Genomic DNA, 12,799 nt, shown 5'->3' on the forward strand with positions numbered 1-12,799 from the left:
AAATCAAAAGAATGAATGTCTCCTGCAACTTAGTTGAAAATTGATGTGATCAAAATAGGGGTTTCTCAACTCCCCCTCCAGCCTACTGAGCTAATAGATAGCTACTTAAAAAGGATTTTGTGTCACTATCACATGTTAGACTTTGATATGTGCATACCATAATTACAGAATGAAAGTTACTTTCATTTTTTATTTCTTATACTCATGAATATATTATTGTTTCTTGTGCTCATGAACTTTTTCTCTATTTGCTTATGGAATCTGGAATCTTATATAAAGTCTGCAAAGGAATTATGCTTGACTGACTTAATACAAAATGGGAATGTAGTAATATATTTTGTGTAATGATAATGTATTTCTTTCTAGGATCAGCAATGATTTATTGTTGTGGGAACCCACAGCTCCATCTCCTGTAGAAACATTTGAAAACCTTTCTTATGGTGTTGGACTATCTGTGGCCAGCCAGCTCATCAACACCTTCAGTAAAGACAGCTTTAGTCAATTTAAATCTGCAGTTCATTATGGTAATACACTTAATAAATTATCTAGAACTATAGTATTTTAGAAGTGTAATTGGCTGAAGTGATTAAGGTATTAGTGGAAAGATTTTGTAAACTTATGGGAAAACATAAAACCAAGGGGAAAAAAAAAGGTAGATTACTGTTGAATTGGGTAAAATAAATGTGAAATTGAATTGCATTACCAATGGAGAAACAGTGAGTTATTGGCATAATGTGTGTAATAGCTAGAGAATGAGTTGTACTTCATTTTATCTATTAGATGATGAAAGTGGATCTGAGGAAGAAACACTACAGTATTATTCCACTGTTGATCCAAACTATCGTTCACGCAGAAGGAAAAAGCTTGACTCACAGAATAAGAACTCACAAAGCTTTCTGTCTGTTCTGCTAAATGTGACACATGGATTAGTATCAATATTCACAGATGTAAAGGTAAGGCACTGGGGCTGGAGCCAGGTTTTTGTTGTTTTGATCATGGTTCCCCTTCATGCTGTATGTACTTATCTGTTTTAACAGTAATTCTGTAATCTTTATGCTACTATAACTAGGCAGTAATGCAACACAGTATTTTGCAAATTGTGTACTTTGCTTCATGTGAGATGCAATAGGAAAGCATGTATTGGCAGCAAGTGTTGTGTTAGTTTAGACTGCCTAAATGCAGCAAACTGTCAGCAAACAATAATTTTATCATTTCTCTTCTTCCTTCAGCAGGATGATGGAAATACAGTGGAAGGAAAATATGGTGAATTTTGGTTTGAGTTCAACGGTGGTTCCCTTTTCAGTGTGACTAAATATGAAGGCTTTGAGGACAGACACTACGTTTGTCTCCATTCTAGCAGCCTCAATTTATATCATCAAGGTAGGGGTGGGATTGAGGTGGCTTTGGGACCAAATTTGAAGTTAACTAAGCTTCAGTCTTCTTAGGGAAAAGGCTGTATTTTTTTTGTCTTTTCTCTCATAGTGTGTCATTTGGCACAATGAATGTAATTTATGGCTAATGTTTCTAAATGCTACAGTAATGCACCTTCCTTATAACTGTATTTAGTTACAGTTTAGCTCCAACTTTCCATATAACTGCTGGTCTTAAGAGATATTGTGATCCTCTGGCAAAATAGCTGCACAGCCTATTCTTTACTATGAAAATGCACTCTTCCTAATGTCATTGGTTTTTTAAATGAAAAAACTACAGGTTGCCAGTGGCTGCTGTGTTTTTCCTCAGTAGCTCGTTGTTGTCCACAAGTGAAGGATTTTGGCTGTGTCATTTGTCTATGTCTGGTAACTCCATGTAGTTAAATCTTTGAAGGTTTCCCCATCAGATGCTCGTGAATCAGCGGTACTCATGTTTCAGTGGAAGGCTTAGTTATTGTATGTTTAGACATTAGCATGGCACTATCTCATAAAATGAAGAGGAAATACATGTTCTTCCATGTAACCTGTAGGAGATTTCTGTCCTTTATTTCAACTTTGCTATTTTGTTGGGCAAATAAAAAACTCAATCCCTAACAGACACGTTGAAGATTATAGCTAGAACTGTGGTTTTAAATATTGAATCACCCATAACCTTCCCTTCACAGTTCTTGGTTGTGCATGACTAACTTTGGTAATTAAAATAATTATGTAGGCATTAAGTGTAAAAAGGATTTTCCTTCACACTTCATCAGTCAACTTTGGTAATTCATTCCAAAATCTCTTTGCAGGTTTGGTAGATGGAGTTGTCCCTTCCTCTGAAGTACGACTGCCCAGCACAATACGTCCCCATTGGTTAGAGCCTACTATTTGTTTTTCTGAAGAGGATGGTCTTAGTAGGACTACTTCAGATGGTGTAGGAGTGGATAGTCCAAGTATGCTGACTGTTGCAGTCAAAATCCAATCAGATAAAATAGAGAGCAATACAAAGGTTTGTGTTATTTGTTATATAACATAATTTTTATGAGTTATCTCAGTTATATGGAAGCATCTAGATAGGGAGTTAGAAGGGTTAGAGATGAAGAAGCCATATAGTTCTCAGACATTCATTTTCAAACGACAACTTTCTGTTAGAATCTTGGGTGGATTATAAAATTTAAGTAGCAGTCTAATTTACTAATTCTTCCAATGCTTCACTTTACCGATCATGCTATTTCTTTACAAAATGCATTTTTTGAATAGTTGACATTTTTTGTTTTTGTTGAGTTTCTCTGCTGTTAAAACAGGCAAGAACAAATACAGAATTACACTGCAGTTAACTAGCAGTGTCATCTAATAGGCAGCCTTTGCTTACCTATTTGGAATGGGACTGGTAAATGACAGTAGCATTCATTAGTGCGGCTGAAAGAGGACCTCGTAGCTGGCATAGTGGTGACAAACAGGTTGGTTGAGTTATCTAAAGAAAGGTTCTGCAGACCAGCAAAGTGTTGTGGGGGTTCAGTTGTCTCACATGTGATCTACTTCAGGTTGGTAGTCCTGGTAATTTCAGCTGTATTCTAGAGTAAATGTGTAGGCAGCCTGCCTTCCTACCACCACCACCAAGCCACCATTTCTGCACTGTCCTGTTACAAAAAGTATGATATTGTGTTATTCAGGGTTTCTGTTTTGGAAAGCAGAAAACACCTGGAGATGTTTGGGAGCAGAAGGGTGACAGAGTTTCATAATCTAGATGTGAAATAGTTACATGTTTCATGTAAGCCAAGTCATGCAACTTTGTTATGCAGGAATTTCTGGTGGCTGTTGGACTAAGAGGAGCCACACTTCAGCACCGTGTGTTGCCTTCAGGTTTAAGCTGGCATGAACAGGTCAGGTTGCTACTGTTTTCTTGACTACATCTTCAATTTCAGTCTCATTGCCTTAACTGTCAAACTAAATAATGATTGAAAATCTTGATGTTAGGCTGTGCTGTATTATCATACTCTGCTCTTGAAAGTGTTCTTCTTTTTTCCTGTTTCTTTGAGATCATTGACAGATGATAATCTTACTTTTAAATTATTTCTTGTCTATTCACTTGGTAGTGTTCCTCTCATCATCCTAACTTTCTGCCCATAACATGTCAGGGAGTTTCTTGGCAGGGTTTACTTCATTCTGTTGGGTTTTGGGTTTTGTTTAAAAATCAGATAAAAAATCTCAGTAGTGCAATATTATTCAAGTACCTAAATAATCCTTAAGTTAAAAATACCCTCAAAACAAGCAAATATGTTATTTGCAGTAATGAAAGCATTTCTGTATTTTTCCCTTCTGCTCACTATCCCTCAAGTGTCATTTCTCAGTTGTATATTTCCTGTTTTGTATTGCTGGAAAAGCAGTACTGGAGGCTTTTGGAGAGGCAGTGAGCAGCAGTTTACATAAACACTTGTGAATGAGAAGGGCTGTAGTCATAGGTGTGGATGCAGAGGTAGAGCACAGCAGACAGTGCTGGAAACCCTTGATCTGTGTGTATGCACGAGGCAAAACATGCCATTATCACAGGAGCAGTGTCATTGCATGTACCTGCCCCATGCTGGATTACAGACAGTAACCCTTGACACCCAGTCTGCTCCTGTTCATCCTCCAGTCTGTATAATATGCTGATTTTTACATGCATTGTTACTGTACAACTGTGTGGAGCTGAACTTGGGGCTTTAGGCTCTGCTGTGCTGTTACTTTTTCCTCAGCATAATATTCTCATGGTTTGTGTAGCCTGCTTTACACCATGTTGCTGTTTTTACTCTGTGAAATGTTTCTCAAGTAGCATTTCCAAGTGCATCACAGGCAATCTTTTTTGGAGAGGGAGAGATCAAATAAAAAATTGTCCAAAGAGGTAGTTAGAAGAAAAAATTAAAAGACTAGCAGTGATGGTATGCCTCAGGCCTGGAATATTTTAAGAACTTCTGTAGTGTAACATGTTTGAGAGGGAACTATCACACATCTTACAGAGGAGGATAGCCACTAGTTTTATGGGGTAGTACATGAAAAAGCTGTTTATACTATGAATGTGCACATGGTTCTGAGTGTATTTCCCATATCCAGCCCTCAAGAAACACTTGAGGATAACTTGAGCAATGTAGAGTTAACTAAAAGTTAACTTTTCAGAGAGAGAGCAAGGAAAATGCAAAGACTGTAATAACAGCTGTAAAGAGGGATGAATAAGACTGTATTTGGGCAGTGTCTTAAAAATGCATTGTGAAACAAGGAGCCACTGGAGCATATGTGGATTGATCTTTTCCATACCTTTGAAGCTGCAGTTTTTATGGGGTTTTTTTGTGTTGTTTACATTCCATGCTTCTCTCTAATAAAATATTGAGTAAGCATCTTTAAATATTTGTGGCTGTTCACACCTTTTCCTTCTACTAATCTAACATTTTATTGTCATACCTGTGACAGATTTTCTTTTTTGCTCTTTTGTGCTGTGTAGTTGTTTGTTAATTTAACAGTATTGAAGTATTAATATGTTTGTGATTTTTAGATTTTATATTTTCTGAATATTTCTGATGAGCCTGTTCTGGGATATAGTCCTCCAGCTACAATTACAACTTTTCATGTACATCTGTGGAGTTGTGCTCTTGATTACAGGTAAGTAAAATGAAAATGTCACTTGACACTACAGCTGTATACTCAGTCTTCAAGAATGTTCAAGTTTCCATACTATAAATAATAGTTATTTAGGTACTTTGGAAAAAATACTTAACAGTGATCCCTTAACTAGAAGGAATTTAAAATAGGATATGACTTGCCTAGGTCTGGGAAGATCGAGTTAGGTAATCTAGAAGGCTTTGAGTGAACTTTCAAATAGGTACAGAGCACTAATTTGTTTTTCCAATTTGTTTTTAGGCCCTTGTTTTTGCCAGTCAGATCTCTACTTACTGTTGAAACTTTCAGCATTTCCAGCAGTGTTGCAGTAGATAAATCCTCTTCTACTCTCAGGTATAATTTAATTATGAATCATGTAAGCTCCTGTAAAACTCGTAATGCCTGTCTGCTTTTTTTACCTCAGAAGTTTTCATGTTGTATAAATGATCACACTGGTTTCCATCTTTTGAAATAGACTTTGCTCACATGTAATCCTTCTGTTTTATTAGGTTAAATAAATTTATTTATACTTTTTAGTTGGATAGCTTCCTTTAGCAACAAGCAATTCTGCATTTTTAATAAGATTGCAATATCCTGAAATGAAGTTATGTCTATTTTATGAATTAGTAAGACCTTAAGATTTCTTATAATTTGCTACTTGACAACAGTGTTTTAATTAATTGAATATTTAATGACTAATGAAAATATCTGTAACTTCTAATAATTTTCTTGCAACTTCAGTTGACTGTTTTACCTGTTCTGTTGTGAAATGTCTACTGAGTTGATTATTTTTATTGATGAAACCTTCTAAGTGTTCTTTGAAACAAATGTTCTGTTAACTTTATTTAGAGAAAAAACACAAAAATATAAATAAATGTTAAGGCATTATTTCTTATTCTAGGAAGGATCAAATATATAAATTGAAACGTAAAAAATATATAATTAGCAATGGGAAAAATATCGTAGAGTGGTTAATTGTCGATAGATTTGAAAATTATGAAAGGTTAAAGTGAAGAGTTTGAATTTAAGATATGCTTGGTATATTTGTGTTTTAAAATATTTTTTATATATTAATTTCTTTTGACTTAATAATTGTGCAGCATTTCTGTAAGCATTTTTATTTCATCTTGGTTTTGTTTCTTAGGATAATATTAGATGAGGCTGCGTTGCATTTGTCTGACAAGTGCAACACTGTCATGGTGAACCTCCACAGAGGTAAGGATGGTTTAGATGTCACTAATCAATTGCAGAGCCTAAAGAAACAAAATTGAGGCATGTTCAGCATATGTAAAGGTTATTGAAGAAGAGTACTGAGGAGATAAGAAGCAGCAAGTAGAGTATGAGAGACTAGTGCAATATTGATAAAAATCTGAATGCTCTGGCTTGGATTTGTGAATCCAGAAGTATGTCAGAGAAAAACATCTTGCAATTCCTCTAGATCTTGTTACAGTTTAATAATGGGTATTTGAGAAAGCACATTTTTAAAAATCTGGAGCATCATAGAAATTTTCTTAGAAAAGAGATCTCATGAGATAGATATTTTAAATAGTTGAACTTGAAAGGTGCTATATGTGCAGAGTTGTAGGTTGTGAAAAGAATCATACCAGCTGGGTTGCTTTCATTGAAATAGTAAGAACCTTTAAGGACTGAGGAACTTGAATCAATGTTTACTAAATGAGTTGGAGAAATAATGAAACCTTGTGCCCACAAATGTCTGTTTAGCTTAAGTGAGAGATCTCTAGTAGGGGGCACAGTAAAGCTATGTCTGTTTTGTTTAAAAAGAGAAAAAATAAGTTATGCATGGCACTGAGAGATTAGTACAGTATGAACATGTGTTCTCTCTCACTTCAGCTAAAAGTTGATAGAATGTTTAGTCATTCAGCTTCTGTGTGCCTTGGTTTCTCTAACTCACACAGATGGGATGAAGGTAAATATCTTGAAAGATTACACTCCACACAGATGGTGGTAGTGGGAGTGATGCATGGAACTGAAAAGGTTGAAGTTCTTCATTTGAGTAGCTGAAACTTGAACTCTGAAAGTAATCGTTGTAAAAGAAGGAAATACAGAGGTATAAAAGGCTTTGATTCCTTTACAGCTCATGCTGGTTTTAATGGCTGTATAACTGTAGATATATAGGGTTTTGTTATTTTCTTAGTAGTTTTTTTGATTATATTTCAGATTATGTTCGTGTTATGGATATGGGACTGCTGGAGCTAACCATTACAACAGTAAAATCTGATTCTGAGGGAGAAAGAGTAAGTATCTAATCACAAGCAAAAGAAAACGTAAAATCCTCATGAGCAATTGTGCTTTGAAAATTACTTTATTATACCTAAAATAAAAGCAGGTTTTTCATTTTACTTGTATTTTTTAACTCATTTTTTGACTAATTAAGTAAAATAATCTAAAACCAGCTGTGCATATGCCATTTTTATGAAACTTTAGGATAATTTTAACTTTATTCTTGTTTTTTTCATTGTTGCTATCTAGACTAAGCCACGTTTTGAGCTACACTGTTCCAGTGATGTAATCCATATTCGTACCTGCTCTGATTCGTGTGCTGCACTAATGAATCTCATACAATATATTGCAAGTTATGGTGATTTACATCCACCTGCTAAGACAGAGGTTAAACGTGGAGTTAGCAAGCCAAAAATGAAGGTACAGAATAGTAAAATGATAGCAGCTTAACTTTCTGCTTCTTGGTAATATATTTTAATTTTAATCCCCATTCTATTTACAAATAATATGAGATTTTATGCAAAAAAATTAACAAATTGTATCTAATTTAAAATATATTTCAGACTTAAAATAGTATTTTTTCCTGCTTCGGTCACTAAATATTTCAAAACATGGCACTGTTTACCTCTTGTACTTTATTCTCATCTAAAGAAGAAAATTCCAGGACATACATGAGCTGTCCAGGTATTCTGGTCTAAACACCCTGAACCATAATATTCTAACCTACTTGATGAATCATCCCGCTTGGTGTTTCAGATCACTTGACTGTTTAACAAGTTAAGGTGTTTTTTCTCACAGTTTAGGAACTGTGAAGCAAGCTGTTTTAGCAAAATCTTTTTTGACAATTGTTGTTTTTGAGATGTAACTATGTATAGTTCCTCTCCTACAGGTAGAGACCTTTAGCCAGCCAACTTCCCACGGAGCAGGCCTTGCTGAATCTGAGCAGCAGATTTTACGGGATTTGATGAGTGATGCCATGGAAGAAATTGAGACTCAACAGACTGCTTCTGCCATCAAGCAAGAGTCTAATGGTGAGAATTCCCTGAAGGCATACCCCTACACATAAAGTACAACTTTGCTGGAAAGAAAGGGGGATTGAAAGTTTTGTATATGTAGAGATGCTGCAATAAGAATGGGAGTGGGTACTTAGGATGTCTGAAGTCTTGAAACTATGGAGCAGAGTCCTGCTTTTAATAATAGTAATGCAGAAGTACTTTGAGATTCTAGTCAAATATACATTACTGAGTTACTGAAAGTAGCAGGGGAGAAATCTCTGTCTGGGACTCTGTCAAAACCCCAAATTCTGTAGGAGTATAAGTTAGTGTCAAGGAATAAAGACCTGTCTTCTGTATGTGAGAGGTCCAGGAAGAAGGTACAGTTTCAAGTCACAGGAAGAACTTTTTAGCTATAAAGAATTTTTTCAATTAGCAGATAGAACAAGATAGTTGATTTTATCACAGGATTATGGCTTCTGTATCATGGCTAGAGTGCAATTCAAGTTTAAATTTGACAAGGATTTTGTACTGCAAGTAGATTTCTCTTCCATTACTATTCCCATGATGTCTGGTCTTCTTTTCTGTGGTGGAGGGTAGGCAGTCACTGTGGTACTGAGAGGTTTTGATGCTGTGGTCTTACTACTATAATGGGAAACTTGAGAATTGTGTATTATTTATAGTAGGACTTAATTGAAGATATAATAAGCAAATTTTCTTGATATAATTGAAGTAGCAAACATGAGTTTACTTAATTTTCGTATTTTGCAAGGATTTTGCCACTGAAACATATTTTTTTCTCCACCCTCCTTCAACTCCCAGGAGTTTTAGATGACAGATCTCAAACTCAGGAACCATCTTGCTCAGATCTCTTCCTGTTTCCAGATGAAAGTGGAAATGTCTCACAAGAGCCAAGTCCCACTTACCCTTCATTTACTCATCACCTGATAAGTGAGGCCATGGGAGATGTTCCAGCAGAAAGTGATGATTTCTGCATACTTTTTGCTCCTAAAGTTGCTGTTGCTGTAAGATCCTTTGAAAATTACTAAAAAAAAATCCGTATTTAAACTGAATTAGAGAAAAGCTTATGCAAAGCCTGGGCAAATAAGATATCATAGATTTCTGTGATTGCTTAGTGATGCTTTTCTGTTTGGAAGGAATTCATGCATTGTTGCTGTTAGGAATGAATACAAGTATTTTCAAATAAATATGATTTTTCTGTTTCTCAGCACTATGTAATTGTTCTCTCATCTGAGCATTACATTAAACATTGGCAGTTTTCCTACATTTTAGTCATGTTTAATCATTATGATATCACCTTAAAATAATGGCATTGTTAGGGAGAAAATGTGTTAAACAAAATCCAGCATTTATCAAAACAGCAGCTTTGCATGTCTTTTAATCTTTTGTTCATTTCTCTCTTAATCTAAGCTCTCACTGTTTCTAAGGACCTAAGATTCTTGCCAAACCTCATAGAAAAACTTCTGTGTCACTTTACACCAATGTCTGTCCTCTGCATGTTGTTTCTTAGTATTCTAACGTGGTATTCTTCTTAGTAGACAGAATTAGTTCTTGGGTCCCTGATTAGAAGCTGCATTTTCCCAGTTATAGTTGAGCTTGTTTGTTTTCAGAAGTGCTGGTAGGGTGGCCTGGGCTCTTCTGTGGTTTTCTGCTTGCTTTCAACTAGTACTTAGTTTTGTTTATAGTTTGGGTGGGGAAGTTTTTTGTCTTGGTTTGGGTTTTTTTATTGCTCTTTTTAACTACTTCACACGTTCTACTTTTTTCATATGCTTTTGTCTGTACTTTATAAGAAACATTTCTAAACTGATCACGTGTTGTATAAGCTCTACAAGACAATACAGAAAAGTTTTCTTTTTCATAGGAAGGAATTAGACGTCTCAAAAAAGAAAGCAGATCTCACCTTCTCAATGGTATATGTTTTTTTTTAATTAGGAAAAAGAGGAAGAGCCAGTTATAAAAATAATGGTTGATGATGCAATTATCATAAAGGAAAATCATTTCAGTCAACCTATTAAAAAAACGGATACAAGCAAAGCTCCACTTCATTTCCCTGTTCCTCTGGTACGCTATGTTGTAAAGGAAATATCTCTTATTTGGCATCTTTATGGTGGAAGGGATTTTGGGACTGCACCACCAACTTCTCCAGCTAAAAGTTTCATGTAAGTGTTTGATCCAGTTATGTGGATTAGAACGTTTAGAAATACTTTATTTTCTTTTGATTTGGAGTAATCTTATTGTTCAATCTCAAGTCTCCCTTGCTTGCATCTTGACTGCATTCTCACAAGGAATCAATCATAGAATGATTTGGGTTGGAAGGAATCTTAAAAATCATCTAGATTCTCACTCAGTTCAACTCCACACATCGGAGTGTATTTTTCCTGTGTCTTAACTTGGACAAGCTGGCTTTGATTTTGCTGATTTTTGGAGCGGGGTGGAGGGATGGGTTTTGCTTTAGGTAATATTGGTAGTCAAATTCTCCTAAAGAGATCAGGACTTAAGAAGCATAAGTGTCAGATTTAAAGGATGCCATGTTAGCTAGAGAATAAAATTATTACAGCCAAAACTGAGGAAATGTTTTGTGAATGTTAATTTGGTGGGATACATGCATCTGGCAATCTGCTTAGATGTGTACTACTTGAACAAAAAGAAATTACTTGGTTAACAGTAACATAATTTCATTGGGTTTTTTGAATATAATTAAAATAGTAAGAAGTTACATCTGGTGCATTTAGTTTTAGATTAGCAGTGAGATAACTTTAATCTGCAAAAGGGTATTCTTTCTTTTAATTTCCCCAGAAGTCCCCATAGTTCTCCTTCTCATACACCAACAAGGCATGGACGGAATACAGCATGTGGAGGAAGAGGAAGAAACCCAGACTTCCTAATGGAAATACAATTAAGCAAGGTGAGTAACAGAAACAACTTCAGCCATGACTCTGTGTGGATATCTTCACATGTTATACTACTTTGATAACACCTTTCCATTAAGAGTTCTATTACTATTCTAGTACTATTTCTTTCAACAGTATCTACATCTAAGCAATCACTTTGATGGTGATGAATGCAGAATTTGTTCAACAAAACTGTTAGTATTAGCATAGTATTTTCTTGCTTGTTTCTAAAGATGGAGGATATCCATCACAATATTCTTAAAAGTTTTTGTTTATTATAACTAAGTTTTGCAACTGCTGTTCTGCTTCCCTCTCTTTAGTTCCATTCTGAATAGGTACCCCTGTTATGAAATTAAGTGTTCTAAGAAAATAAGCAAGACATAGATATTTTGAGACTATTCAATATGTCAATTTGATAACTGGATATGAAATAACATCTAGTTATATCAGAGTATTGTTTCTGTGTTTTCCCTAACATATTTAGAGCCCTTCAGGCATAAATATCTTACAGTTGTTTTTAGGCTGTGCTTGGCTCTAACATAGGAACTAGATGCTTTTTTCTGGTGCTGTGAATAATACTGGCAAGGAGTTAAACATATTTCATGTTGAATGGATCAATAACAGAATTCTTTTAAAATAAGATGTTTTCAAACGTTTCCATAAACATGAAAGGCACTATGTAAAAATGAAGGCCTTTTTATAGTCTATGTGCATTTCTGGAACTAAAATTCATTAACACTTCAAGCTTGCCAGAAATACGTGATACTTAGGGTAGCCTTTTCCAGAAAAAACATGACATTGCAATAAACAAGAGGAAAAACGAAAGCACTTAATATTCCACCTGGAAAACTTCATATGTAGAATGATAGCCGTCTCTCAGTTTGCAGATATTTGATGAAAGTTGGTGTTAGCACTGAAGCAGTATAAAGGTTTTTTCCCCCTGCTTGGACCCCTAACTTGGTACGTGGCTGGGTAGTAATGTTAAAGAAGTGAAGGAGAGTAGGAGGTGTCACAAGCGGTGTTGCCTTGGAGCTCAGCGCGGGGCCGGCAGGGGCCGCTCCTGCCTCGCAGTGTTCCGCTGCCCGCAGGATGCGGCGGGATTTGGGAGCAGGGCATGGTTTGTAGGTCGCCACAGCTGGAAATGAGAGCTACGTCAAGGGATGGCGAAAGAAGATTACTCCATATATATCTAATTCAGCATTTTTCTTCAATTCTAATTTAAGTGACTAAGAAAAAGGAAACAAGACCTCAAGAAGCTACTTGAGAAGTCAGGTGGTAGGGAAGAAACGTTTTTTAATTAAGTATTGGAGGGTGCAAGATTCAAGAACTGCAAGATTGTCTGGTACAGGCTTCACCATGACGTAAGAAAGGTGCTAGGATTGAGAGGAAAAAGCTGAGTCAATGTTAAAAAAAAGTGGAATTCATTCCTTATGTTAGTAAGATTTCCTTATCAGAGTCAGTACTCTGCTTTGGCTTGAATTCGTATGCTAAAATACGAACATTTACGCAGCTAGAAATTGGAAGATTTCTGCTGCTAGATATGTAAAAACCTGAATAGTGTTCAGAGATCTTAATAGTATTTCTGTAAATTTAAAATAGTAGACAGCTTTAAAAG

The 12,799-nt window shown here is 35.6% G+C and overlaps 1 protein-coding gene across 2 annotated transcripts in view; it reads left to right on the forward strand.

Moving 5' to 3' along the window:
- ATG2B (autophagy related 2B) overlaps positions 1-12,799 on the forward strand; it is a 45,100-nt gene that overhangs the window by 20,283 nt on the left and 12,018 nt on the right. The window contains exons 19-32 of one of the 2 annotated variants that reach the window (XM_039712979.1): positions 367-524; positions 781-953; positions 1,230-1,380; positions 2,219-2,418; positions 3,212-3,292; positions 4,936-5,042; positions 5,301-5,393; positions 6,184-6,254; positions 7,218-7,294; positions 7,530-7,700; positions 8,170-8,311; positions 9,095-9,297; positions 10,226-10,452; positions 11,090-11,198. In XM_039712979.1, the coding sequence (XP_039568913.1) occupies positions 367-524; positions 781-953; positions 1,230-1,380; positions 2,219-2,418; positions 3,212-3,292; positions 4,936-5,042; positions 5,301-5,393; positions 6,184-6,254; positions 7,218-7,294; positions 7,530-7,700; positions 8,170-8,311; positions 9,095-9,297; positions 10,226-10,452; positions 11,090-11,198 (1,963 nt within the window). The remainder of the gene's footprint in view (positions 1-366; positions 525-780; positions 954-1,229; positions 1,381-2,218; positions 2,419-3,211; positions 3,293-4,935; positions 5,043-5,300; positions 5,394-6,183; positions 6,255-7,217; positions 7,295-7,529; positions 7,701-8,169; positions 8,312-9,094; positions 9,298-10,225; positions 10,453-11,089; positions 11,199-12,799) is intronic. The other variant, XM_039712980.1, reaches the window with a different exon arrangement.

This window comes from Passer montanus, unplaced genomic scaffold (assembly GCF_014805655.1).
Source record: "Passer montanus isolate IOZ18808 unplaced genomic scaffold, ASM1480565v1 scaffold27, whole genome shotgun sequence".
Lineage (NCBI taxonomy): Eukaryota > Metazoa > Chordata > Aves > Passeriformes > Passeridae > Passer > Passer montanus.